This window comes from Penicillium macrosclerotiorum, assembly GCF_028827735.1.
Source record: "Penicillium macrosclerotiorum strain IBT 26536 chromosome Unknown utg000003l_segment0_segment0, whole genome shotgun sequence".
Taxonomy (NCBI): Eukaryota; Fungi; Ascomycota; class Eurotiomycetes; order Eurotiales; family Aspergillaceae; genus Penicillium; species Penicillium macrosclerotiorum.
In genome coordinates this window covers 5,923,670-5,950,968 of record NW_026643083.1, presented here as the reverse complement: position 1 = coordinate 5,950,968, position 27,299 = coordinate 5,923,670, and the positions used below count along the sequence as shown (strand labels likewise).

Genomic DNA, 27,299 nt, shown 5'->3' with positions numbered 1-27,299 from the left:
AGTCTCCAAGCTCACGAGACTTTGGAGAGAAGCTCCCGCCAAAAGGTTTCTTGACACATCATTCATTGCGGGGTATACAGCCGCTCTCTCAACCGACTCGAGGCTGTGACGAGACCAATGACGTCTTGGCCGGCCGTAACCCTAGTGAGCCAGTGGGCGCCTGACAATTCGGGCGGCAACGGCACCAACCCCACCACCGCTAAACGCTCTCTCGTTCGCTGCACACGACTTGCTCTTGATCCATTCCTCTCCAGCTTCCTGCGGATTCAGAAGCTGCTACTCACACCCACCTGCACAAACCCAATCCTCACTATCTTCCGGGAGGCCAATTCCATCCACAATGGCGGAGACACAAGCACCCGAGGTTGGTATGTAAACGCACTGTGCCGTCCCGCGAAAGCTCTGACGTTTTGTGGGCGTCGGTTGCCGGATGAAGGTCCTGAGCTTCACGGATGTTCAGGCCGCATCTCTAGACCTTCTTGTTTGGGCTGGTTCCTCCAAGCTAATCATTTTGTTTATTTGCTCCAGACTATACCCTCAACAACCCTGACACCTTGACCAAGTACAAGACCGCTGCGCAGATTTCGCACAAGGTTCTCGAGGCCGTCACTGGTACGCTATTGCTCCTCCGTTTTTCACGGCTATTTCCCTAGACTGCATACGTTTCTAACCTGTTGTCTACTAGCTCTGTGCCTGGAGGGCGAGAAGATCGTTGAGATCTGCCAGAAGGGTGATGCTCTCCTCGATGAGGAGATCGCCAAGGTTTACAAGGGCAAGAAGATCGCCAAGGGTTAGTCCCATCTCTTCCGGCATAGCTTTGCCCAAATCCATTTCATACTAACTCCATTGGCCGGTCAGGTATTTCTCACCCGACCACCGTCTCGCCTAGCTCCTATGTGACTCCCTACACTCCTCTGGTGTCCGATGCCGCCGAGGCTGAGACCACTCTCAAGGCCGGCGAGCTCGTCAAGATCCAGCTCGGTGCCCAGATCGATGGCTTCGGTACCATTGTCTGTGACATGATCGTCATTGCCAAGAAGGATGCCGCTAAGGACGTTGTGACTGGCCGCGAGGCTGACCTTGTCCTCGCTACTCACTACGCCAACGAGCTTCTGCTCCGTCTGATGGTCCCCCCGGGTCTGTTGGCCCAGGGTACCGACGAGGAGAAGGCCAAGGCTGCTGCCCAGAAGGCCCCGACCCAGGCTCAGATCTCCACTCTTCTGGAGAAGGTTGCCAAGACCTACGACTGCAAGATCGTTGAGAACACCACCAGCTGGCTGTTTGACCGCAACGAGATCGAGGGTACCAAGAAGATCATTCTGTCTCCCGGCGATGGAGTCCGTGGTGACGGTACCCCCGAGGTTGGCGAGGTCTGGGGTGTTGAGGTCGGCCTCAGCTTGGGCTCCGGCAAAGTCAAGTCCCTCGACCACCGTGCTACCCTGCACCGCCGTACCACCACTACCTACATCCTGAAGCGTCCCAGCTCCCGCCAGACTCTGTCTGAGGTTGTCAAGAAGTTCGGCACCTTCCCCTTCAGTTTGCGCCAGCTGGATGACGAGAAGGCCGCCAAGGTCGGTGTTGTCGAGTGTGTTCGTGGTGGCGTCCTGCGCTCGTACGAGCCCGCTGGTGAGGCTGACGGTTCCCCCGTTTCTCGTCTGCTGACGACCATCGGTATGTTATGATCTAAAAAAAATTACTGGTTTTTCTATCGACAGACATGGCTAATAATTTCCTAGCTATCACCAAGAACGGTATCACCAAGCTGGCTGCCCCCGGTACTATTGATGTCGAGCAGTTCAAGTCCGACAAGAAGATTGAGGATGAGGAGATCCTCAAGATTCTGGAGCAGCCCCTGGCCCGTTCCACCGGCAACAAGAAGAACAAGAACAAGAAGAAGAAGACTACCGGCGGTGACGAGTAAATGCATTAGACACCATGTTCATTGTCTGATTCATGTGCAATACACTCTGATCTACACGCTGGAGACTCCTGCAAACTCAACAAAAACTAAAAAGATATCCAATAACGATTTTCCCCATCCTGGGTTATATGAATTTTCTTGCTGTGAAAAGGACAAAAACCAGGCAATGCCTAAACTATGTATGCAGGAGAGGGCCGACAGTGCCTGCTCCTTGAGGCTTCTTATATCGATCGAACCGATTCGACGCTATATCAGCCAAAAAGCCCTAGGGCATCTTTCTGGCACTTCTGTCATGTAATTAGCAGTAGGGGCAGAAAAGAAGCTAGGCGCCAAATGGAGATGTCAGCTCGTCCTTCTTCTCAAAGATGTAGAAAGTCTCACGGAGCTGTCTTGCCTCCGGAGGGAAGACACGGTCGGTTCATAGAGTAGACAATCCCGAGGACTGTTCTGCCCAGAACGAGATATTCTCCAACCCCATCCCCCTCCTCTTTGCCCATGTCCATCCAATCATCATATATTCAGTTCTTTTAGTGGCCTACAGGAGGTAGTCATATTCATCGTAGCCTTGGTTCTGATTGAAGATCTCTACATTGAAGTCAATTGAGGCCTCAAGGCCAACTTCTGGAACCTTGGGCATCCAAAAAGATTCTAGAACAAGTATTCTATAGCCTATCAAGATGTCTTCTGCCTTCACTCACTTGAAACTAGGCATGTACAGGTAGAGAGAATGCCTTGGAGTTGTGGTGGGCCTTGAGATAATGCCTTGTATTGTGTCCATGCACCACCACGTCGCGGCCTAGACGAGTAGCCTGTCATCAGAAACAAATACACTATTGACATCCTCATTTGGACGCTCTTTCATCTCTCCCATCACCCCGCACGCCTATTTAAGCCCCTCCAACGCTCACTTCTCATCCTCTTTCCTCTCCTCTTCTGCTCAGTCATTCCGTTTCCTGTCGACGTGAGTCGACACTCACAAACACACACATCCAGCTCATGCTGGGTGTGTTGCATCTCGCATGCCCACAATTTCTTCAACAGAGGTACATAGGTGGACTTGAGCTTACCTTTTTTCCTACCTTATCTGCCTGTTTTAAACCCAAGGTGTCTTCAAGATGTCAGAATGATCTGATGTCTCGGAGCGCCGTCGCATTGATCTAATTGCTGTGACTTTCAAATTAAACATCGCTGACATCTTTCTTCTGCTACAACAGTTTACACCAAGAAAGCTTCAGCAAGGACCCCAGCGTGTAAGTTTGATCTGGTGTTGCGCGGCTGGTCTGGTGGTGGTAGGAATGCAGGCCAGTTAGGGTTGGCGTGGCACTCGGCACTAACCCTAGACAGGGCGGTTCCGCCTACCGCGATGGGGTACTTTACTCGGTCCTCCGTCCGCCGGGGCAATTCTCAACCCGCGGAACCCGTGAAGCCTCGCAAGCTTCAGAAGAAGAACCCGCGTTCGACACGCGCCGAAACGACTCCGCCGGGCAATGCGCCCGTGAACCCGCCCGTCGCGCAGTCTCTCCAGACTGCATGGGAAGAACCAGCCCGTGCACGCGCGCGCCCAACCTGGGCGGACCCCGTCAGCTTCTCCACGCCCGTGGAGAATACAACCCTCAAGACCATGAAGCCGATCGGCCAGTATCCGACGGCTGCGGATTACAAGAGCGTGGGGCTCACTCCCCCCGTCAAGAATGCCGCCAAGCTGAAGAAGCTGGCGACGGCGCATGTCGACATCGGTGGTGGCAACACCACCGATACGCCTATCACTCCGGTCGCGGATGAAGCGACACCGCGTGCCGTCGACGACGGCGATGACCCCATGAGTGGGTTTGAGAACTCGGTTGCCCGGGAGGACTCTGTTGAAGACGTTGTGGGGGGGAGAAAGAGATGGTAGTGAGCATGGACGATGCGCTGGACACAAATCTTGCAACCCCCGTTTCTGAGGCCGTTGGAGCCCAGACTACAAACGCTTCAATTTCCCTCATCGGCTCCCCAGTTGACGGCGCTCTAGATGGAACCATGTCTGACCCAGCCTTGACTGCCCCCCATACACAACTCACTGTGCTCAACAGTGAAACCCCTTTGGGCGGAGCTCATACGCCTCCTGCCACGGCGGTGATGGAGGGGCTGACCTCCGAAACTGAGAAGCCCGTTAACCGCGACTACATTGCTGCTTTGAACGCGTTGCCTGTACCGACATCTAGCAAGTACGATGTCACTCAGCTGAAGCAAGTGGTTGAACTGGCTATCTCTCACTCTCACAGCCTTGGGGACGACGACGTGGCCCTGAGCCTCGTTTACTACTGGTCAGACATCGACGGGGATGACTTCAAGCTCTCATTAATCAACAACATTGGCTGCGATGACACCGATCACAGCCTGGAGCTTGCTTTGAAAACAATGCTGCGCCATTCGGTGGAGGATGCTGCGGTATGGTACAAAGCGTTCCTAACACGCCGCCCCGCAACTCTCACTCGCAACAACTCAGCTAGTGACTCCAGCCTATCATCAGCCAAGTCCGTTGAAATCGAGCAGCTAGGCCGCACTTTTAAGACTGCTGATATCTACCGTGACACGTCTGGGCCTAAACTGGAGGAAGCCTTTATGAACGGCAAATCCAACACTGCACCTCTCAAACGGCCTAAAAAGCCGTGCAGAGTCAACGAAAACTCTTTTAAGCGTCGCCGTGAGTGGGAGGCAGATCCCACGCTGGATGAGACTTTGCGTGAAAAACGTTCACACTTTTCCAAGGAAGCCGAACCTGAAGCCGTTCTCGCCCGACACAGCTCTGTTCGTCCCACACGGACAACATCTGACGTCGATCATCCATCGTCCACCCAAAGCCAGCAGTCAGAAGCTGCTGGTGCCGAAGCTGTTGGGGATCTGGCCACTTCCCCTTCAGTCTCTGCTCTCCCCGATTCTCAGCAAGTCCTCAGAGAACGGCCGACGATGAGGGGGAAGGGTCGCCAGCGCCAGGCCGCTAAAGCCAAGCAGCCAGCATTGCAGAAGACCCCCCACCCCTGTCTTGGGCAAGCGCGCTCGGTCCTATTCTATTGATACCACCATCTCTGCCGAGTCTGATGCATCGAATGAGTGCTACTCTGATCGCGAGAATGATTGGAGCACTGGCTATGTCCGCCGAAAGATGCCAAATTCTATGTATGTTCTGAACTTCCTTTGCCTTTCCTGATGATTTTCTGTTGGTCTGAACTAACTGTGTGATTGCTTTTACAGCGAGCCGCCTGAGAATATGGACAACTGCTACACCTGTAATCAGGGAGGCAACCTGCTCTGCTGCGATACGTGTGAAAACGCATTCCACTTCAAATGCGTAGAACCTGCAGTTGACCCAAAGAATCCCCCCAAGGGTGAGTGGTATTGTCCACGCTGCGGTGTGCGCAATAGCCTCACCACGGTGATCGCGTACGGGCGCCACAAGAAGCGCAAGACTGAATTCTCACCCCCGGCGAATATCAAGGAGTACTTTGTGGGGGTTGGAGAGGCCGTCCAGTATGACCCTCACAACCCGACCGACCTGAAGAACCAGCGCTATTACATGCCCGTTCCCCACATACCGCGTCTGACTAAGCCTCCCAAGACGCCTGGCTCAACTCCGGCGTACAACGATGCGAACCTGCTGAAGCTGATGGACAACGGGCATGTCATCCTTTGCACCAAGTGTGGCCGATCCTCTAGTGGAGATCGTCCAATCATCCGTTGCGACTACTGTCCCTGCCGCTTCCACCTGGACTGCCTGGACCCGCCCCGCGCGGCTCCCCCTAACCCTTTCAACGGGTGGATGTGCCCCAACCATGTCCGGCCGGATGAGTTTGTGAAGGTCAAGATGGTTGATGGTCGTCCTCAAGAGCGCCGGGTGCGGCGTCCCAAGGATGGCTTGGCTGCTATTGATAATGAGCCAGCACCCTATGATGATGTCAATGAGAGCACCTTCCACGAGGCCTTCCGCCAGCAGCGCGATCTTCTTCCGGCTGGAGATATGGTTATGGACTTTATCTCCCATGTCAAGAACGATACCCGCCACCGTGAATCTGAATTCTATGGGGCTGTTGCCAACGTATGCATCGACATGACCAAGATGATGGCCGAGGAACGTCTGGGCGACGGACCTCAGGCAGCTAAGCTCATCGCAGATCTTGTTCCCAGCATCCATGGCATGATTGACAACATCAAATCTGGCAAAGTGACGGGTGATGAATACTCTGCTGCTTCTACTCTCATCGGACTTTCCAAGGGCGATGCTGACCCTGTAGTCGGTCACAATGACCCTCCGGGCTCAACTTCCTCTTCAAACAACGAATCCGGCCCCAAGGCCGATAACCCGACCGTTGCCAAAGAATCTCCAAATGCTTTTGTGTCTGCTACTCCCGCGCTCGAGAAAATGACCACAATCGCCGCATCCTCCCCAGCCATCCAAGCTGCCTCTGTCCCGGGAGAATCCGCGAGCTTGGATCCTCGTCACCCTTCACCCTCTCCCGTTCGACGATCTCCAAGATCTCCCAAGCCGCGGACCCGGACTACCCGGAATTCCCAGGCTGCTGACCCTGACAAAGAAATAGGGACTCGCTCTACGTCCAAACCCACCAAGAAGAAGCGACCCCGCGCAGGGTCCGAAGTATCTGCCAGCGAGGACGAGCGGGCGCAGAAACGTCATTATACGATGAGCGCCCCTCTTTAAACAAAGCATACGCACTTCGCTCAGAAGCCCATCAGATATACCCTCCAACATCCGCGGACGTGGCCGACAGACACGGCCACGGCCTTTGGAAAAGGTGTTGCAAATCGGGGGCAAAAACACCCCGCACCCCCAAATCTCTTTCCTCTCAAACCCTGACCATTTCCTTCTCTGATTCAGCGAACTCGGCATTAGCACCGTACAAAGACCATCTTGCTTCCCCATAGCAATGGACAGTGGCGTTTCTCTTTTTCTACGAGGCGGGCTCGTCCCCTTCCAGAATTCTTTTCTTCTGATCTTCATCTTCTTTTGAATCCCCCCCCCCCAAATCGGTTTCGTGGTTTGACGGCTTCTTCATCTCTTTTATTAATCTGGTTTCTTCATCCCTTTCTTCGAGCTGTCTGAACAAGGATCATACCCCGGGGGCCCGGGTTGCTTTGGTTGCTTTGCTTTCTGCGTTCTGCTTTTTTTGCATTTGTCGTGTTTTCGCCCTTTTTCTGTTCTGGCTGTTTTTTTGGATTCTGCAATGTTGTCATGAGCATAGGACGGCGCATTCACAGACTCGAAGAATCTCAAGTGTACGATTAGCATGGGCCCAAATGGATATTTTCTGTTCGTTTGATCAATCGATTCTCCTGTCGGTAAATCTCGTATGTTAAGAACTTCTATAGATTATACGGGAGAGGAAAAGAGCCGGAATCAGTTGGCATCGTAAACAGTAAAAGTCAAATTCGTACTCTACATGAACATGAAAGATCCGAAACAGCGTGCAGGCCGAGCGCCTTGGAAGGACATCAGAGCTAATAAACGACATGCAAGAAAGGGAGTAACGTCCACAAACACCTCCAAGACATGCAGACAGGGCGCAACGTGGAATCCCGGGGGGACGGAACGGGGAAAATTGGGATGAGGATGTGGAAAGTGGTTTCAGAGAAACTTCTTGGGCATGTTGGCGCGGCGGCGCTTGTAGACGACGTATGAGACGGCGAGGAGGACCTGGAAAGCGATGACCAGGAAGATGAAGAAGCCCATGCGTGGGGTAGATGCAGTGATGACTAGGAAGACAAGAACATATTAGTTGGAAGTTTGTAGAATTGGCGCAGGAAGAAATACTTGCCGCTCAGTAGGTGGCCCTGAATGTTCTCGGTCAGGCTAAGGTGCGACGAGCGCAGAGTATCATGGAGTTGGTTGAAGCGGCTGCTGTAGTCCTTGCCCTCCAAGTCGCGCTGGATGCTCTGGAGCAGGCGTTCAATGTTCTGAAGGCGGGCATCGAGAGATGTCACTTGATCCTTGGTGGCAGCTTTTTGGAGGAGCTCTTGGTGATTGGCTTCGCTCTTGCCAGCCAGGCCGCGAACATCTTGGAGGATAGTGTTGATGGCTTTGTTTTGGAGCTGAATCCGACCACCGAGATCGACAAACTGGGCAGTGATGCCAGCATCAAAGATAGCGCTGCCGCTGTCGCGAACCGCTGGGGGCTTCTGGTCCTGGTTCACAATCGGTTGCTGCTCTTGCTGCTGCTGCTGTGGGGTACTACCCTGGTTCGAGGGGATGGTCTGACCTTGGCCAGCAGCAGATTCCAGCACGAATTTGAACACCTCAAAGGAGTCTGGGTTCTCCGGAGTGGCAGCAGTGATACCAAAGGTGTTGCCGGCGGGAAGGGCAACCTGTTGGGTGTTAGCAACCAAGCCCGTACCAAATGTCATAACTGTTACGTACCTTGTTGGTTGAGAAACAGATCTTGTCATCAACGGTCACCTCCAAAAGAGAGTTGGTGTGCTTCAGCTTCACCACCGAGGGGCGGCCCAAGTTACGATAAGAATAGTCGCAATGTCCGAAAGCCAGGCTATCAACGCTGGGGTGGCTCTTATAGTTTGTGGTTCCGTCATTGAGGAATCCGCGAACGCTTCCGCCCTGTATATTTCGTCAGTAGACATCCACTATCTCAATAAGCCATCATGACATACTCGTCCTCCGTGGGTATCAATCACAAGCGCAAAACCATCAAACTGTCCAACAGTATATATGCTCGAAGTGCCGACACGGTACTCCCCGTCCTTGGTATACCACAATTGAAGGATGCCGCCTGCTCGTTCGGGGCCACTGGCACGGAATTGGAATTCTGCGGTCCATTCTTGTTGGGTGATACTGCACATTGATTAGGATATCGGACGACGAGTTAGAACAGGACGATCACGTACGGTTCATGTGCCCAGGCCGATCCCCGAGTGTTACCTGGGTAGGGAGGGGTCAGGATGAGTTTATCAGAGAGCTAGCGGAGAGTCAGATGGGTCCACGGGTTCATATCAAGAAAGATACGATGGATTAAACTCACAAAAGACGGATCATGGCCTTCCCCGCGGACGTTCCATCCCGGAACTGAGTCTCGGTTGGGCGAAATCCTGTCGATCTTTTTAGTGACCATAGAAGGAACAATGAACACGCGAGAGAGCTGGGCGCGTACGTTCTACCATATCCAAAGCTAGCGCTCTCAATCATTTGAGCAGAGGCTCCAGCGGCGAGCAAAGCAAGCGACGCGAAAGTCCTCATTATGGCGGCCCTTAATGTACAACAACACTTCGTTCGGGTATAGCAACAACAAAAAAAGCGATTGCTTGGTCGCCCTTATTCAGCTTCGTATAAACAATTCGTGCTGAAAGAGACCCAATGACCCAGGAACCAGTCTAATCGGCACTAGAACAATTCGAACGATTGGAGCCCCTTCGGTCACAATCGCACGGTTTGTCGGACTCGCACAGGCTGGCAATGATGCGAGTCGTAATCCACCCAACCACAATGGCAATCACGCACAGACGAGCTTCTTTCGCAACGGCTGCCGCAGAGGGAGAGACGTCGAAAAAGTGGTGCAGCTGGATACTGTTGAGAATCGTGTGGCGGATGCCGACGTCCGAGAAGTCCATGCGGAGGAATTGCTGTTGATACGCTGGCCTTAGCGGTCTTAGCTCTGCTCCTGACTGCAACTAGCACCTGACTAGGCCGATCTCCGCACGCCGCACACGTGACTGCGGAGAGATCTTCTTCCCGCCCACTCACGCCCTCCATCCCGCAATCAACTTGACAGAAGCGCCGCTGCAGCCATGGCCGAGCTGTACCCATCATTGGCACAGAGTGCCATTGTGGCAGCCGCCGTCAAGGTGTTGCTTTTTCCGGCATAGTAAGGCCCATTCCGGCACTGAAAATACGATTGGTTCGGCGTGTTATTCTAACCTTGTTTGTGGACAGCAAATCGACAGATTTCGAAGTTCATCGCAACTGGCTGGCCATCACACACTCTCTTCCGATCCAGGAGTGGTACTTCGAGGTTGGTTGCACCTGGAGGAGTTTCAGCCCGGGGCGCGCCTAACCGTCACACTAGAAAACCTCCGAATGGACTCTTGATTACCCTCCATTCTTCGCGGCCTTCGAATGGCTGATGTCGCAAGTGGCTGCGCTTGTGGATCCGGCCATGTTGGAAGTGAAGAACCTAGGTTATGATTCCTGGCAGACTGTTTACTTCCAGAGGTTCACCGTGATTCTCTCTGAATTGGTCCTGGTCTATGCGCTAGGCCGGTATGTAAACATCGACTTATGCAGGATATCCCTCGCGCTGAATTATGCTGACATTCGGTTTGTTTTGGACTTAGATTCATCAAGTCTGTTCCGCTGCCAAATAGACAAACCGCGCATGTTGCTAGCCTCTCGATCCTCCTCTCACCAGGCCTCTTCATCATCGATCACATCCATTTCCAATATAATGGGTTTTTGTATGGCATTCTGATCTTGTCGATTGTTCTGGCTCGCAAGAACCTCCTGTCTAGTGGATTTCTTTTCGCCGCTCTGCTCTGCCTCAAGCATATTTACCTCTACTTGTCTCTTGCCTATTTTGTGTACCTGCTACGCGCATACTGCCTCGACCCAAAAAATTTTCTGCGCCCACGCTTTCTGAACATTATCAAGCTTAGTGTCTGTGTGCTGGGTGTTTTTGCCATTGCTTTCTGGCCCTTCGCGAATCAACTACTGCAATTGAAGTCTCGACTTTTCCCGTTCTCAAGGGGATTGTGCCATGCGTACTGGGCACCCAATTTCTGGGCGATCTATTCATTTGCGGACCGCGCTTTGATTCCACGTTAGTTCTCTCGAGTTGGGTCGCTAAATCTGTCTATTATTTGCTAATTTACCCCTAGTTGCTCCGCGTCTTGGTCTGCCTGTGAACCGAGAGGCTCTGAATAGTGTTACACGAGGGCTGGTGGGAGACACTTCTTTTGCCATTCTGCCCGAAATCACCTCTGGACAGACCTTCCTCCTTACTTTCATCTTCCAGCTAGTCCCCTTGGTGAAGTTGTGGCGAAATCCCGACTGGGACACATTTGTGGGCGCAATTACGCTATGTGGCTATGCCTCGTTTCTCTTCGGCTGGCATGTCCATGAGAAGGCAGTCCTCCTCATCATTATCCCGTTCAGCCTGATTGCCCTCAAAGACCGTCGCCATTTCAGTGCCTTCCGACCCCTTGCTGTCGCTGGATATGTATCACTGTTTCCGCTGCTTTTCACTGCAGCCGAGTTCCCCCCTCAAGACCGTATATACGATCTTCTGGCTGATCATGTTCCTGTTTATCTTCGATCGGATTGCGCCCGTGCCTGAACGACCCCGGGTTTTCATCTTTGACCGATTCGCACTTCTTTACATCACAATCGCGATACCGCTCATTGTCTACTCCTCATTGCTCCACCAGGTTATCTTCGGATTTGAGCGCCTACAGTTCCTGCCCCTGATGTTTATGAGCAGCTATTCCGCGTTAGGAGTTGTGGGCAGCTGGATTGGATTTATGGTGGTCTATTTTACCACGTAATATGTATCAGTAGCAAAATTTATTTACAAAAAAAAGAAAAAGAATAGACCATTTTGCTACAGGATGTGTTTCTACAAATTGCAAGTTGCACCCCATAATCACCCATTGTTGTTGCTGGGGGGGTCCGCGCTGCGCGCAGGTGGTGACGTACGCTGTTTGCACTGTTTGGTGGACCACGTGGGCCCACCCCACAATAACCACAGAGTCTATTCTGCACGAGGCCCAAAGCGGCTAGGCCCACCCTGGGAATCCATGCAGCGTGCCGCCTGCGAGATGCAGGCTGGATATCAATCGAGTGTGTAACATGAGGGTGAGAATTTGGTCTGGCCTGTTTAAATGGCTTGATTGTGATGTATTCGGTCTAAGAGTGTCAAAATATTATCTTGTTTTTGTTTGTATGGCAACGGTGGGAACTCGACCGGCCATAATATATTTCTGACGATTTGGCTCTCCTTGGACTAGACGCTGCCATATTGTTTTCAATCAAGGACGTGATTTTATGCCAGGAATGAACATAGCCAAGTAAAAGTGGCAAACGTTTGGTTTTCCATATTGATCAAGGATATTCTGTACTTGTGATGCTTCACATGTCAAACCTTCCATGCGTAGGAACTTGGGATCTAATCAAATCCAAAGATCGTCGCTTTCCAGGCAGCTCTGTTTTACGAAAAGGCTTTCAAACCTGAACTGTGAGAGCCAGAGGACAGTTTTATTATGACAAATGGAAGGAAGGAATGATTCAAAAGGCGATGTGGGAATAGAACAAACACTTATGATATGCAAGAAGGCCCTGAAACCCCACTTTAGAAATCTCCTCGTTCAGGATTTTGACATAAAATGAAAGACCAAGTGAGTCTCTTCTAATCAATAATAGCAATTGACAAACATTAAAAAATCACCAGGAGGCCAAGATAAACTGTTTCACGCTGTCAAATTATGCAGAGCTTTCCAGAGGGGATTTCTACTGCATTCCTTCATCCCTCCGCACCTGCCTGCCTTATGATACTTTTTCTTACACCATGTTTACCTGCTTCTTCAACTTGTGTTTCATTTTCTTTTTCAACTCATCATTCTACTACAACTCCATTATATGCTTCCAACCAAGAGTCGAAGAGACTATGTACCTGTGTTGTGGAGAGAGGGAGGAGGGATGAAAATAGCCGAAGTGTGGTTTTGGCGAATATTGAGAGAAGTCAATAATATAGTATCTCTGTCTTAGCATATACTTCTACTTGGGCTTTCTATGGAGGATGGAGGAAACTCCAAGAAATCTTGGATCCTGACCCTTATGAAGCCAAGTCTACGAACTTTTGGAAGTCACAAGATACACGAAGGGATCATTAGGCTTGAAGACTACGTAAAATAAACGATTGACCTCTCGACAGAGGTAATTTGGGGACTGCGATTCATTTGAACAGCGGTATGGGCGATGATGCCAAGGTACACTCGCAGGTTGATCAGCACCCTGAGAAATTTTCATAAAAACAAGGGTTGAGTAAGAGTATTAACAGTTATTCGTCTGGGTACCTAAGGTACTAGTTTGAAGATGCTTGGAACCATTAGCTATTTACGCATTCTGATGGAACTTGATGAAGCTTCAACGGGCAAGCTATAACGATCTTTGTAGAAGGATAGATTTCATTTTTCTATATAGAATGTAGACTGATGAAAAGGAATGCCGAAAGTCTGTAAGAGGAGTGCAAGCACAAAAATGAAGCGAATTACATGAAACAGAAACTAAAATAGATGGTGGCGGGAGAAATATTCTACTTGTGAGGCATTTGGTCTGGATTGTTTTGATTGCGGCCAGGTGGGTGAAGCAGGAGCCGGATGAACGGGCCAATAATGAGGGTATATTTCTTCTCTGTCTCATTGAAAAGAGATTTTGCTCTGCTCACTCAATTCTCCGAGGCTCAACGAGTCGAACAAGTATAAATACGGGCCCACTATAGAGGGCATAGGGGGCGCATCCGACGGGCCCGGGCACGAAGCAGCGCGGCCGAAAAAGGAGGGTCGCCCAAAGGCTCGCCGAGGAAAGCGGCGGTTTTCTGCCTTTGGCTTCCGCTGCTCCTCCTCTCCGCCAATCAGCATCCGCCGCCGAACGGCGCGGTTGATCGACCGTCGACTGCTTTCTCGTTCTGGGGCCTTCTTCTCCCCTTCAATTCTCTTCCTCTTGCGCGTCTCCTGTCCACCCGTCCAACTTCCCCCACCCTCCTTGCAGCCCGAGCAATTGTGCTGGACTCAAATCTTTCTCTCGCGCGTTTCTCCCGGTGAGTCCATGATTTACTTCTTGTCGACTCCACGTGAGGCCCGGTTCATGTCGCTTCGCAACCTCCGCGAAGTGCCGTCCCATGTTCTTGATCACCCGCCTTGTTCAGCTTATCGGGACTCTTGCTTCCCTTGTCTTCTTGTCTACTATTGATGTTATCGCGGTCATGCCAAGTATAAAATGTCGCCTATCACGCCCAAAAGCTAACGGCGTCGCGTGTTTCGACCAGGTTCATGTTTGAGTCCGTTCGCGGTAGTCTCTGGTAGACTAGCGCGTGTCCGCAAATTATATAAAGGATAATGGTACGCGACCTTGTCTTCCTCCAATAGTGCTGTCTGTGGAGGTCACCAACGCGGCATACACGTCGCCGCGATGGAAATGGGCACAAAAAAAGCGCGAAAACTCACCGTCGCCCAGGTCCTTTTCAAGCGCAAACCGGTCCAATACCTTCCGCGACCCGTCATCGAAGATGATAGCTCCGAGGTACGCTACTCACCCGATAAGTCGTGGCGCAAACAATTTGGTTGACGTTCTTAAAAATATAGGTCTGGGTTATTCCGGAGACCAATGAGGTCTTCACGAGCTATGAGCCGTATCTTCAGCGGATGGACTTTTATAAACAACGCCGATTTATTTGCGAGATCACCGGCCATTCGGGAATGAACTTTTTTGAAGCCCTTCGCAGCGAAGTATGGGAGCCTCCACAACATTCAAATTGGCTATGGATTGCCGGGTGCTGATGATGGTACTAGTTGGAGGAATCGCGAGAAGTCAATAATAGCTTTCCCGAGGCTTTGAAGGAACCGATCCTACGCCGAATTCAATTTTCGACTGTGTCAAGAGTGGATAGCTTGGGTATGTCACTTTGCTGCAAGTGTACAGAACGAGGGACCTATGACTGACAATTGCATTCAATACTATAGTGGATGAAGTTTATGAAGTGAGCAAAACGCCTAGATGAATGCTTTAACACGTTTTTGAATGGATTTGTAACCATGACTAGGAATTCAAGTCGGACTTCTACCCAGGGGAACCGGTGCTTATTCTCTTGGAAGATAGCACTAGGCTACATGGAACAATCCGGGACAAGGCCAATTTCGCTGAACAACTATATGCCGATGGAACCATCAAAACTCCCGCATATGCGAGATATCTCGTCAAGATCTCCGACCGACCTAACGAAGAAGCCTTGCTAGATCAAGATCATATCACTCGGGATCGAAAATCTTTTACCAAGTTGATGTTGCGCGGTTTTATCAAAAACAATGTTACGCGAGAGTCCTGGACCGGCGCGCCTTGGCTGGTGAAGCCGTCGGTCGCGGAGGAGTACAAGATTTCCACAGAGGTCCCCAAGCATCTGCAGTATGGTGCAAAAGTGGCGGAAAAGAAGGCAATGAAGAAGGCAGATCAAGACGGCTTCTTTGGCTTCTTCTCCTCTCAACAGCTGCCTGAACTGAAGCCTGCCGTCAAGGGCCAGAAAGCAAAAGTTTCCGCGCAGGAGCTGGCAAAATCACGAGATGCGCAGTTTCAAGAGTATCAGCGATCGCTGAACGGTAATCCCTCTTTTCTCTCACCCGGAAATCCGCCTCGACCGAGCAAGCCGCCGCTGGCCGGCGACAAGAAGAACGCACAGCCCTCAGTTGTTATCAAGTCCGAGTCCCAAGCACCGTCACCACCACCGGTCAAATATCCCATGGAGGATTTGGAACTTGCTCCCAATCGGGACAAGGATCATCGCCCTACCTTGAAATTCCTGATTATGGGGGAAACAGATGACGAAGGAGCCGAGGACCTCTTGCCGGATGATCTGGAAACCGAATCAGTTGGATTGCTTCTCGAAACCTGGGACACACTCAACGTGTATTGTGAGGTGTTCCAGCTGGATTCGTTCACGTTCGACGACTTCATCCAAGCTATGCGGTTTTCATCGGAGGAGATGGACTGCGAGTTGTTTGTGGAGATGCATTGTGCCATTTTGAAAAAACTGGTGAACTCTGATGACAATGGTGGCGCTGTTCAGATCTCTCTTCCCGATTTTCCGTCCGAAGATTCCGAGTCTGACTCCGAGGAGGATGGCGAGGAAGACGAGGATGAGGACGAGGAAGATGGGGAGGAGGAGGAGCCGAGTCTCGCGACCAGAATGACCACCCGCGGAAGCCTGGCCAAAAAAGAGGCTGAGAGCCTGAAAGCACAAATAGAGGAAACTCCTGAAGATGAACGGATCCATCGTGCGGCAGAGATGTTCGAAACCTACGGGTGGATCGACCGTCTACGCCGACGTGACTTCCGCAACGGTGGATGGGAATTGGTCATGATTGGTCTCCTCCATCAGTTGTCCGTTCGCCCTCGTCTTCAACAGACTTGCAATGACATCCTCAAGTACCTCGCACCCTTGGATGAGCCTGCTACACAGAAGACCGCGCGGGAGCAGTACCGTACCCTCGATATCAACATGCGTGTCAAGGCTCTTCAAATGATCTGTATGCTGAGTTTGGAGACGAAAGCCATTCGGAATTATATGGAAGAATGCAGTGTTCAGATGACGGAGTTCCGCAAGGTGAAGATTGAGCACCAGAAAGCGCGTAAAGCAGCGTAAGTTGAAGATCTTCATTGGTTCTGCGATCGCTAAGACACTTTTATTCGCTAACATCTAATTTTTGACACCAGACTGAGTGAACTACGCCAATTGAACCAGGAACGCAAGGCGCTTCAACCCGAACCCGAAAAAACCGAGAAATCGCCGACTCCTGTGCCCGAACTTGATGGTCTCGATGACTCAAAGATGACTGGCCTAGAAGGTGATTCTGAGATGATTATGGATACCGAAGATGAGGATACTCCTCGCCCTCGCGCGCTCCGTGGCGGCGCGGACCGTGTTGCCGAGCGGAAGCGCAAGCAAGAAGAGGAGCGGGAGCGAAAAGAGCAGCTAGCCAAACAGCCCAAGGGATCCAAGCAATATCAACGGGTCCTCAAGAAAATCGAAGATCAGAAGGCGAAGATTGAGAAAATTGAGGAGAAGATCGAAATTGTGGATAATGACTTGCGAGAGGCCGACTGCCCGCGAACCCGATGCCTCGGACTGGATCGTTTTTGCAATCGGTACTGGTGGTTTGAGCGCAATGCGATGCCCCACGCCGGCATGCCCGACAGCTCGACTGCGGAGGCGCAGTACGCGAACGGCCGCCTCTGGGTCCAGGGCCCCGACGAGATGGAGCGAGCGGGATTCATCGATCTGACCGATGAGCAGCGCAAGCAGTATCAGAAGCATTTCCAGACGACGCCGGCCGAGCGCAAGAAGAATGAAGAAGGCCCGACGCATGTGGCGGATGCTCGCGAATGGGGCTACTACGAAGATCCCGAGGCGATCGAGCAGCTGATCGACTGGCTCGACTCGCGGGGTAATCGCGAGTCCAAGCTCTTGAAAGAGCTCCAGTTGCAACACAAAACCATTGTGAAGTACATGAAGAACCGCCACGACTACCTGACCGAGACCGCCGAACGGGCCGAGTCAGAGGAGCTGCCCACTAAGCGTGTGACCACTCGCAACAAGACATATGTGGACGTCAACGAACACCGCCTCCGCTGTCTACGATGGAAAAACATGACCGCACTCAGCGAGAACGGCCAGCTCCATGTCGACCCCGAGCGGCCGGCTAAACGCACCAAGCGGAACGCCGACGATACGCGGGGGACCCGGGCCACGCGGGGTAAGCCTTTGACCCGGCGGGGATCGCGCCGAGGGTGATCTCCAGCCCGATATCGCCAGTCTTTATTTTATGTTTTCCTGTTCCACCAGCTCACGCGACCACGATTTTGTTTTGTGTACTATTTTGTCGGGGACCGGAGGGAGGTGATCCTGTATACAATTCTCAGCATCTTTGGAGGAGTCGGCGGTGGCATTTTCAACTATTTGTGTGGCGAAGAAATCAGATAGAAAAAGGAAGCACATAGAGTGGATGATTGTGTACTATACTACCTGTAGTGTTGAGTCCTGCTCTGCAAAGGGGCGTTGTATAAGCCACAACTATATACTGATCCACCGAGACAACCATGTCCGCTTACCCGGGATCCGAATAGCGTAGAAGACTGATAGAGTGAGCCATACTCGAGCCCCTCTCTGATCTCGGTCCTAACGGTCTCAACGGTCGAAATATCGATCTCTCACCCGAGGGGCGGACTACCACGGACTCGGCTACGCCAAACGAACGCTGACAATTCGCCGGCTCGGGACTCGTTTGGCCACTCGGAACGGTAATGGTACCGTAATCCGCCGGCTACACGCGGGGGGCGGCTGGTATCGGCATGTCAGCCTGTACGCCGAACCCATGGCAAACCGACGTCAGCGAGGAATAAGAAACAACACTTCCTCTACACTCTTTGCCTTTCAGACACTCCTCATTCAGTGCTGCAAGCTTGCGCGAACATTCCAGACAAGATAGATCCCTGTTCCGACCAAGCACTGCAGGGCCCGTCCACCATCCCGACGAGTCTCCGGTAGCCCGAAACTGTTCTGCCAGATTATCGCCGAGTGATCACGAGGGGAACCGTTAAATCCCCAGACCCTCTTTTTCTCCCCGGGTGCGCCTCGGCCACACAAGACCGTTCTTCCTCGCCCCCCTTCTCTCCCATGTCAACTGGGTTTCCAGATCATGCGCAACTTGACCTTCGCGCACAGTCACGCCCTCGTTATTCTCAAAGCGCGGAGTCTTCGTTCGACTCTCAGATGAGTGGGATCGCCCATAGCAGATCGCCGCCGGGCCCCATCACCGGTGGCACCGCGGAGGAGCAGAAGACAACCGATACCAGAGCCACTGCCCAAAAAAGGAATTGGGATTATGTATTACGAAGTGGCCTGGCTGGAGGGTTGGCCGGCTGTGCGGTAAGTGTGCTGCGCCCAAAATGAAAAAAAATTCGAAGACGAAGGCGGCAAGTGAGATCGAGACCAGAGCGACTGATGTTGAGACTTGGAACAGGCCAAAACCGTTGTAGGTCCTCTTGACCGTGTCAAGATTCTTTTTCAAGCACAAAATCCGCAATTTGCCAAATACAGTGGCAGCTGGGCCGGCCTGGCGCTTGCCATCCGCGACATCAAGCGTTTCGAGGGCGCCAAGGGCCTGTTTAAGGGCCATTCGGCCACACTCCTCCGTATCTTCCCCTACGCCTCCATCAAATTCCTCGCCTACGAGCAGATCCGCGCTGTCGTGATCCCGACCCCCGATAAAGAGACCTCCATCCGCCGCTTAATATCTGGCAGCTTAGCCGGCACCACCTCAGTTTTTTTCACCTACCCCCTCGAGCTCGTACGCGTTCGCCTCGCATTCGAGACAAAACGATCATCACGGTCGTCCTTGACCGATATTTGCCGCCAGATCTACCATGAGCGCGTTGTGCCTCCATCGACAGGCTCGGCGATCGCCGCAGGCACCCAGCCGGCCTCTACCACCGTTGCTGCAGCTACAACCATCTCCGCTACAGCCAACAAAGCGATTCCACACTCTGGCATCGCCAACTTCTACCGTGGATTTGGCCCTACAATTCTCGGCATGCTTCCTTACGCTGGCATTTCTTTCCTCACACATGACACCGTTGGCGACTGGCTCCGCATGCCCGCTGTAGCACATTATACCACCATTCCGGCCTCCGAATCGAAGCCCAAGAAGGGCTCCCGACAGCCGCAGCTGACTGCCGCCGCCGAACTATTCTCTGGCGCTGTCGCGGGCCTCGTGTCACAAACATCATCATACCCGCTAGAGGTGATCCGCCGGCGGATGCAGGTCGGCGGGGCCGTTGGCGATGGCCGCCGGCTTGGCATCATAGAGACCGGTCACAAGATCTGGCTTGAGAGGGGCTTCCGCGGGTTTTGGGTTGGTTTGACGATCGGGTACATCAAGGTCGTTCCGATGGCCGCGACCGCATTCTTCGTCTATGAGCGGTTGAAGTGGTCGTTGGGTATCTAGGGATCTCTCCTCAACCTCCCTGGGTCTCTTTCATCTGTCATTGTATTGGTGCCTTTTCTTTCCTTCTTACATATATCCCCTTTCCTGCATCTCGTGTATGCGTGTTTCGGCGATAGAACGCATTATTCTCGTTTTGGATGCTCACATTGGCATCTCTTTTGTGATTCCCACCGTCGGCGTTGCTTGGGTATTTGAAGTGGACATTTATTCCTGTCTGTTTAGCATTAGAAGAGCTTGGGTTGGCTCGTGTGAAGATAAAACTAACCCGGAAGACCGCACATCTTTTCCTTCTTTCCTCCTTGTTCATCTCGTTCCTAGTATTGAGCTCTTAAGAGACTCCTGAAACCTTGGAAATCTTGAAGGTATCCTCGCTCATAGTATATCTTTTCCGGCCGGCTTGTTGCCGGCGCCGTTGAAACGCTATCAATCCCAAGCGGTTGGGGATGATCAGGATGATGCAGGCCTTCCGCAAACAGTCACATGTATGACCGAGTAGTTGAGTAGTTGTGGGGCCAAATATAAATACTGCAAACCCTTACTAGGCTTAACCATATCGGCCTGATAATTGGCAGCATATAACGGCCGCTTACGGCAGACAAAGAGTGGCCGGCCTCTTTCTCCATCCTCCGCCATCTCCGTTAGACAATTCTGGATCATGGAAACTGTCAGCAATTAGCGTAGAATTTAAATACTATATCATCAGAATCCGGGCCAATAATTTATTAGAAGAGCCCCAAACCTTATAGAATTATGGTTTCAGAAGAAGGTCATTCAGAGAAAGCCCAACCCAAGATTTTGGAGTAGTGTTACTGCGGAGTCTACTAAACATCAAACAGGGACCTGAATTAGTATTAAGTTCAGTCTCGCCACTTAAAAGCAAGCGTAACCGCAAAGTTGCGTATATTTTGGGCCGTTTTTTAGTCGCGAATTCATAATATTAGGTTGATACATGACTCTTCAACTGTAAGTCTATGAATTTACGCAAAGGAATTTAAGGAATGGCGTTGGAGGCTCAACTCTGCCTTATATCCACGATACTCTCAGATACTGCTGAATAGGGATAAGAGAATATGTTGTTATTCATATATGGAGGGATCAGTATGAAAGAAAAGAATGATCTCTTGAGTATCTGATGTTTGCTAGAAATGCTGTTAGTAGTAAAATGAAAGTTTAGATTTATTTGCTCTCTGGACAAGTATTTACAACATCTTAGAGATACCGAGGCGTATTGAGAAGAACTTAATAATGATTTGAGTGACAAAATCAAAATGGGCATTTATGAAAATAAGAATATAATAGAACTACATCTGTTCTTTAACGATTTGGAGACACGGGGGATCGGATGTAGCGCACGGACCATGTGGATCCACTTCAAAAAAAAGCAACTCCAACACTTGACGCTCGCCGACTCTTCAATTTTTCTCTCGATGAACCCCCCTCTTCCTACAAAATGACGACTCGCAAACATACAGAAATTCTAGATCTTCATTCCAGCGATGATGAGGCCAACGACCGTGGCTACGATTCCGAGGAAAATGTGTCGAAGAGTAAAGGACGCGCAGTGAAGCGGCGGAGGACCGCAGACACAGCACAGGACTTCTTCGGTCTTTCCAATGACGACGACTCCGAAGACGAGGAAGTGCAGGACCAGGTCACTAAAGCCGGTATCAAGGGCAAGGGTCGCAAAGTACCGAAGTCGGACGACAATGATGAGGACGAGGATGAAGACGAAGGTCTAGATGCAGATGGTGGCGCATACTTGGACGTGACAAAAACCGCCAAACCCAGCACCAAAGAAAAGAAGACGACCAAGAAATCCGGGAAAAAGCTGAAGCCAGGAGTTGTTTATTTCTCCTCACTGCCTCCTTACCTCAAACCGAAAGCGCTGGTCAGCCTGTTGGAAAAGCGAAGTTTCGGTCCAATTACGAAGGTCTTCCTATCACCTCATGTCCCTGGGAGCTCAGCCCCACGGAAACGCAATAATAAACGACAACTATTCACCGATGGCTGGGTTCAATTTGCCTCCAAACGCACTGCCAAGATTGCGGCCGAAACTCTGAATGCGACCACGATCAACGGACCCAAGCGCGGCTATTATCGCGACGATTTATGGAATATGAAGTACCTAAAAGGTTATAGCTGGGACGATTTGACGGAACAAATCCGGAGGGAGACTGCAGAGAGGACCCATCGCATGCGCATCGAAGATGAGCGAAGTCGAAAGGAGGAGAAGGTCTTCTTGGCCGGTGTCGAGGCTGGCCGTGTTGCAGATGGAATTGCTAAGAAGAACGAAGAGAAGCGGAAGCGTAAGGCTGAGGCGGGCGCGGAAGATACGTTGGAGCCGAAGCTGCCTGCCCCGTTGCGGAGGCGCTTCGTGCAGAACGAAGTTGTCGCTGCGAAGAAGGAAGGGGGCATTGTCGGAGAGGATGCAAAGAGGGTGCTTGGGAAGATCTTCTAGTATCTTCCTTTTTTCTTACATTTACATTTTTTGACATCTTTGGCGAAATTCTCACATGTGCTAATAGTTTTCCATCCATTTTTGTGACAATGAAGTATCTTTTTTATCACATTTGCATGCTATGAACACTTAGATCTATTTCCTTAAAAACTTTTTTTATGTCCAAAGAAACCCAATGAGACAGTGCACAAGAAAGAGAAAAAAAAGGATCAAACGCCAGCCATGATCGTCAAGGATATCACTTCAAGGTGTAGAAAGCTCATTCATCATCCATGTTCAAGTCGTCAAAGTCATCAAGCAGCTCGTCCATGTTGATCTTCGGCACTTCATCATCACTACCGCTGTCTTCATCCATCTCATGATCGGCAGTAGGGTTCTTGCGGACCTTGTACAAGTCCAGGGTCTCACGTAGCTCTTGGTCCTCCTCCACATCACGCAGGAACATTTCGAAGTCGGCTTCGAGCCGGTCCTGCTCTTCGCCCTTGCGACGAGCCCCACCGGCACCGGCGAGAGCCTCCTCCTCGTACTCGCGAGCCATGCGCTTGAGACGCCATGCGCGGTTCTTGGGCTTCTTCTTGCGAGCATAATACTTCTTGACTAGGATAACATCAGGGATCGTCGAGCCGTGCTGGTGGTTGCTCTCCATTTCTGCGAAATTGTCATCGTTGAAATTGGTATGAGTCAAGTCATAGCCGAGCGCGGAATCGCCAACATGCAGAATACCACCAAGGTGAGTGCGGACGAAGAAAGTAGTGTCATTGGTTCCGAGATCAGACGCGCGCGCAACGGTGGCTTCGGCAAGGAAAAAGCGGCCGTTAGACTTGCCAACCGGCTCAATGTCCATGATAACATACTCCTTCAAGGAAGTGACATCGGCAAGAGACTTGAAGGGCGAGCGCCAGTAGGTATCGTTGGGGACACTTGCAATTTGCAGAGTCTGTGGGTCCATCAAGGTGATGGCAGTACCGATACGATGGCAGAGAGTCAAGGGTGAGACGTTGCCCAGCTGGCGGGCCAGCTTCATTGGCATGCAGACCAGGTCGTCACGGCAGATAGGAACAATTTCCAATGAAATCTATATCATCTTAGCTTTCAGCCCTCAAGAAAAAGGCAGGGCGTTTCAACTTACAGTCCATTTGTACGACTTCTTTCCGGAATGAGTGTCCTCCGAGATGAGTTCCTGAGATCGCTTCATCTTGCACGGTACAACGGCAGAGACGAACTCCTGAACACGCTCTGCCGAATTCTTTGCGGCGAAGAAGAAGTCCAGACCACCACCTGATCAATTTTTAGTTTTCTGGTATCGTCTGATATATGAATCCAAAGAAGGGGGTGCGCAGAATTGGTGACTGACCTCCTGATCCGATGTTGACCTCCTTGAGGTTGACCACATCACTATGAACCTTGTTCCTCAACATTTGCTATTCGAACATATATATTAGCATCGCCATCGACAGAGGAATAAAAAATTCCAAGATGAAGAGATTGCTACATACCTGCTCGAGAAACAAGAAAGTCCGCTTGTGATTGACACGCTGACGAACGGAAACCATCGCTCTCCAGGTATTATGGGTATCTAAAGAGTAGATAATCAGTGGTCAGTCTTCGACTAAGCCCGGCTTCTCAGAATTTGAACTTACATGATTTCTGACAATCAGTACATTGCTGAGTGGCCACAAAGTATTCCACCTCGAATGTTTGTTGAATAATGGTGCCTTGCATACTCTCCTGCTGGATTGTGATCTTGACCTTGATGCGACGAGAGTGCGGTTCGGTCCAGATGAAACTGGCATCCACAATACGGACACGGTTGAGGCCACGGAGACGGCGGAGACAAATAGCGAGAAGCTCTTTCGACTCGGGAGATGCGACAACCCAGCTATTCGGGGGTTGCAGCCATCGCTCGCAATCTTTGCATGTGTGGAGGGTCGCTTCGCGTTGAATACCTTCGGAGACGTCGACGGTAAGTCTCACGCAATCGGGACACAGGGCTCCAGCAGAAGTAGTTCCATCAATGGCGACACCACAGTTGCAGCAGAGAATACTGTAAAGAGACTTAGTATGCACTTCACTTTTATCAATGCACCAGATGACCCCGCGATAAGAACTCACGTCGCATTTATAGTCTGCTCCTGCTGCATCCCCATCATGGGAGCCATAGGGACCGGGGCATCCAGATCCATCGACATATTGGCCGGATCTATACCGTAAACCACGAAAGACCGAACGAGTCTGGGAGACGAAGACTGATCCTCGAAAAAAGATAAGTTTTGCCCCGCCTCATTTGGAAATCTTTTTGTTGCTGAGTCATAGTTTGCACTGTTTGGATTGGAGAACTTTCGATTACTAAGTTCCAGGACCCACTTTTACATCGGCCAGCCTGCGATCATCTTCGTCAATTCGTACGCCGGTACAGCCATCGCGTCGCCATGAGCAGAGCTCTTTTAAGAGGGGCCGTGTGCCAATCCTGTCGGAATGAGGTATTCCGTTCTTTCCTTGCCATCTCAGGCATGCCTATACCCCGACAAGCCTTTCCCCTTCGTTCTCGTCTCAACCACAGGGCTTTCTCCGCGGCCGGTCCGCTGCGGTCTGATCGCCCCCCTGTATCGCAGCAACCAGACCTAAACTTGTCGCCGGCGGAAGAGTCTTCTGCAGTGTCGGAGTCAAATGTCTCGGCAAATCCATCCCATATTCCCTGGTATTTGCAAGAGGAGACGCCAACGGACGAGAAACGGCCTGTGACAGGTGATCATATCCCAAAGATCCCCGAGAATGCGCCTCAAATGTTGCCGATCCTTCTTGAATACACATATAAAGACCTTGGTCTGGATGATATGAAGCTCTTTGATTTGCGCGGGCTCGAAATACCGGCTGCATTGGGCGCCAATGTCATCATGATCGTTGGAACAGCTCGCAGTGGGAAGCACCTCAATGTTGCCGCGGATCGCCTGTGTCGGTGGCTTCGGAGCCAATTTAAACTCGCCCCTTATGCTGACGGATTACTCGGCCGCAATGAGCTCAAGATCAAGCTTCGACGAAAAGCCAAGCGAGCGCGCGCAGCTGCTCATGCTGGGAGAATGGTTGACGAGAAGGACGATGGGATTACTACGGGCTGGATTTGTGTGAATGCGGGCGTGGTGGACAAAGAGGCGCCGAAGATGGATCTGAACGAAGCTGGATTTGAAGGATTCGGTCAACTTAACACGGGTACCACTGTGGTAGTTCAGATTTTTACTGAGGAGAAAAGAGCGGACCTAGACCTGGATGGCCTTTGGAACGCGACTTTGGAACGGGCCGAGCAGCAGAGACTTCAATATGGTACTGAGCCAGTACCTACAGCCGAGTCGCCGTCTACTAGCAATCTTTTTTCGGCGGCGGCGCTAAACCCGGTGGGCAGAGGAGAGGCATGCATGCCTCAGCCCATTCCGCGAACTCATCCAGCCTAGCTGCTGCATTGGCTGATACATCCGCCGGTAACCCGGGCCCTGGCGTCGGAATAAGCACAGACTCCCTACTTACCATGTTGAAATCACTTTCCCATGAAAGTGCCCGGAACGAACTTGGCACTGGCCCTGATGACCATAACTCCACCCTTTTCTTGCAACTTCTATACAACGGATTGCCTGACGATATTTCCGCGGGAGACATGGCCACCCTGCGCTTGGAACTTTACTCCATTGCAGTCTCCCGGCAGCATCCATCATATACCAAGGATGATCTGCTGCGTGAATTCACGGATCTCCTTCGTGCTGGCGTCGATCTGGAAGATAGTCTCGCGTTCGAGACTGTTGGAGCTCTTTTGACGCCGCGGACAACAAAAGACCAGCAAAATCAGGCCGTGAACTATCTTCCGGAAGGTGACATCGAGCTTGCATTGCAGGTTCTCGATCGTCTCAGTCTTCGTGGCGTCCCTATCCTGAACTTCAAAGTGTTCAATATGCTGTACGGCGTTGTTGATACACCAAGAGAACCGCCAACGACCTCCCCCTCACAACCGGGCGCCTTGGACTCTGACATCCCCACTTTAGCTACAAGTGGAAAGGCGTGGACCCCTGCTCAGCGACAGATGTTGACACGACTCTCCAAGATCGTATCCGCCGCGGAGGTCGAATTCGATGTCGAAGAAGCTCGCCGGTTGATGGTGACTCAGTTCCAGTGTGAAGATTATGATGGCTTCTGGCGGCTGTGGCGACAATTACCCCTCAAAGGTGCTCAGCGGACTCCTGAAGACTACCGCCAGCTGTTCCAACTACATGCGGATCTTGGAGAAGAAGGCCGTGCCCGCGACTGCCTTTCGATGTGGGTGCCTATGATGGACCGCGAATCGCCTGTGATTGAACTGAAAGGGCCTTTGGTCACATCGATCATGCATTGTCTTCTGGTGGCGGATCCGAATATCCAGGACCGCACACAGGAGGAGAATTGGAGTTTTTTCCTGGAACTTTGGCGTCGATGCCAAGCTGCCCTGGCCCGGCCGAGCGTTTGATGGTGTTTGGGAGGCAGAAACAAACCCAGCAAAAGAACATGATGTATTATAATCTGCATATATTGTATCACTAAGATTCAAGAGGTTTGTATTCCTCGAAATTTGATCCTTCGATCATCCCATTATTCTACCAGCCTATCCATGTTTTCCAGCCGTGCTTCTGGCTATACCAGTATGATATTGGATGATAATTGGGACTCTATACTTGATGCTCCGTACTGCATACCCCGTGTATCGTCGTCTATCATACATCATATCATCATACCTCTCACTCCAGGAGTGGAGGGCAGCAGCCCACTACGCACCTTCCTCGTGTGCTCCCACTCGTATAACACCCACGCACAAGTCTTACTGTCAACCAAATTCCCCCTGTGGCCTGGTCGGAACGCGTACATCCACCATCCAGTCATGTGCAGAAATTGCTGGGCTCGGGGGCGATCGCGCGACGAGGCCTCTGGCATCTTGGGGCCTATCTTCGGGGGGACGCCCTCTGTTGAGAAGTCTGCTTGACGTACATTGAGGTGCACCACTCCTCAATCTGGGGAATTCTTTTTTCACATGACTCTTCATGATCTTTGGGGTCTTTTGTCCCTCTTTGATAATCGGGTTGCTCTGAGCCATGATTTGAGGCTATTCAAAATATAATCTTCGTATGACGACAGCGAGGT

The 27,299-nt window shown here is 51.4% G+C and overlaps 10 protein-coding genes across 10 annotated transcripts; 8 read left to right on the top strand and 2 right to left on the bottom strand.

Annotated features, from left to right (window-relative positions):
* Positions 1–340: 340 nt before the first annotated feature.
* Positions 341–1,921, top strand: N7462_005039 (curved DNA-binding protein (42 kDa protein); the record flags this gene model as incomplete). Its single annotated transcript, XM_057076764.1, has 5 exons — positions 341–368; positions 529–612; positions 686–790; positions 859–1,671; positions 1,737–1,921. The coding sequence occupies 5 exons, from the start codon at positions 341–343 to the stop codon at positions 1,919–1,921; spliced, it is 1,215 nt and encodes a 404-aa protein (XP_056936269.1).
* A 996-nt stretch (positions 1,922–2,917) lies between these two features.
* Positions 2,918–6,617, top strand: N7462_005038 (putative PHD finger domain protein; the record flags this gene model as incomplete). The annotated part of the gene is made up of 6 exons (XM_057076763.1): positions 2,918–2,964; positions 3,136–3,171; positions 3,266–3,744; positions 3,807–4,963; positions 5,034–5,080; positions 5,156–6,617. 6 exons carry the CDS (start codon positions 2,918–2,920, stop codon positions 6,615–6,617), a joined length of 3,228 nt encoding a protein of 1,075 aa, XP_056936268.1.
* A 1,052-nt stretch (positions 6,618–7,669) lies between these two features.
* N7462_005037 (uncharacterized protein) lies at positions 7,670–9,532 on the bottom strand (the record flags this gene model as incomplete). Its single annotated transcript, XM_057076762.1, has 6 exons — positions 7,670–8,278; positions 8,331–8,525; positions 8,579–8,759; positions 8,813–8,883; positions 8,947–9,013; positions 9,369–9,532. 6 exons carry the CDS (start codon positions 9,530–9,532, stop codon positions 7,670–7,672), a joined length of 1,287 nt encoding a protein of 428 aa, XP_056936267.1.
* Positions 9,533–9,709: 177 nt separating this feature from the next.
* On the top strand, positions 9,710–11,461 carry N7462_005036 (dolichyl-P-Glc:Glc1Man(9)GlcNAc(2)-PP-dolichol alpha-1,3-glucosyltransferase ALG8; the record flags this gene model as incomplete). Its single annotated transcript, XM_057076761.1, has 6 exons — positions 9,710–9,786; positions 9,855–9,933; positions 9,988–10,181; positions 10,256–10,737; positions 10,796–11,124; positions 11,168–11,461. 6 exons carry the CDS (start codon positions 9,710–9,712, stop codon positions 11,459–11,461), a joined length of 1,455 nt encoding a protein of 484 aa, XP_056936266.1.
* A 2,641-nt stretch (positions 11,462–14,102) lies between these two features.
* Positions 14,103–17,475, top strand: N7462_005035 (uncharacterized protein; the record flags this gene model as incomplete). The annotated part of the gene is made up of 6 exons (XM_057076760.1): positions 14,103–14,213; positions 14,276–14,419; positions 14,483–14,585; positions 14,654–14,670; positions 14,734–16,322; positions 16,398–17,475. The coding sequence occupies 6 exons, from the start codon at positions 14,103–14,105 to the stop codon at positions 17,473–17,475; spliced, it is 3,042 nt and encodes a 1,013-aa protein (XP_056936265.1).
* Positions 17,476–18,357: 882 nt separating this feature from the next.
* Positions 18,358–19,687, top strand: N7462_005034 (coenzyme A transporter; the record flags this gene model as incomplete). The annotated part of the gene is made up of 2 exons (XM_057076759.1): positions 18,358–18,609; positions 18,704–19,687. 2 exons carry the CDS (start codon positions 18,358–18,360, stop codon positions 19,685–19,687), a joined length of 1,236 nt encoding a protein of 411 aa, XP_056936264.1.
* A 1,450-nt stretch (positions 19,688–21,137) lies between these two features.
* N7462_005033 (RNA-binding ATPase activator ESF2) lies at positions 21,138–22,145 on the top strand (the record flags this gene model as incomplete). The annotated part of the gene is made up of 1 exon (XM_057076758.1): positions 21,138–22,145. One exon carries the CDS (start codon positions 21,138–21,140, stop codon positions 22,143–22,145), a length of 1,008 nt encoding a protein of 335 aa, XP_056936263.1.
* A 259-nt stretch (positions 22,146–22,404) lies between these two features.
* On the bottom strand, positions 22,405–24,334 carry N7462_005032 (ribosome-binding protein NMD3; the record flags this gene model as incomplete). The annotated part of the gene is made up of 6 exons (XM_057076757.1): positions 22,405–23,220; positions 23,275–23,423; positions 23,500–23,566; positions 23,642–23,721; positions 23,786–24,189; positions 24,258–24,334. The coding sequence occupies 6 exons, from the start codon at positions 24,332–24,334 to the stop codon at positions 22,405–22,407; spliced, it is 1,593 nt and encodes a 530-aa protein (XP_056936262.1).
* A 321-nt stretch (positions 24,335–24,655) lies between these two features.
* On the top strand, positions 24,656–25,591 carry N7462_005031 (RsfS/YbeB/iojap family protein; the record flags this gene model as incomplete). The annotated part of the gene is made up of 1 exon (XM_057076756.1): positions 24,656–25,591. The coding sequence occupies one exon, from the start codon at positions 24,656–24,658 to the stop codon at positions 25,589–25,591; it is 936 nt and encodes a 311-aa protein (XP_056936261.1).
* A 74-nt stretch (positions 25,592–25,665) lies between these two features.
* On the top strand, positions 25,666–26,631 carry N7462_005030 (ATPase synthesis protein 25; the record flags this gene model as incomplete). The annotated part of the gene is made up of 1 exon (XM_057076755.1): positions 25,666–26,631. The coding sequence occupies one exon, from the start codon at positions 25,666–25,668 to the stop codon at positions 26,629–26,631; it is 966 nt and encodes a 321-aa protein (XP_056936260.1).
* Between the last annotated feature and the right edge of the window lie 668 nt (positions 26,632–27,299).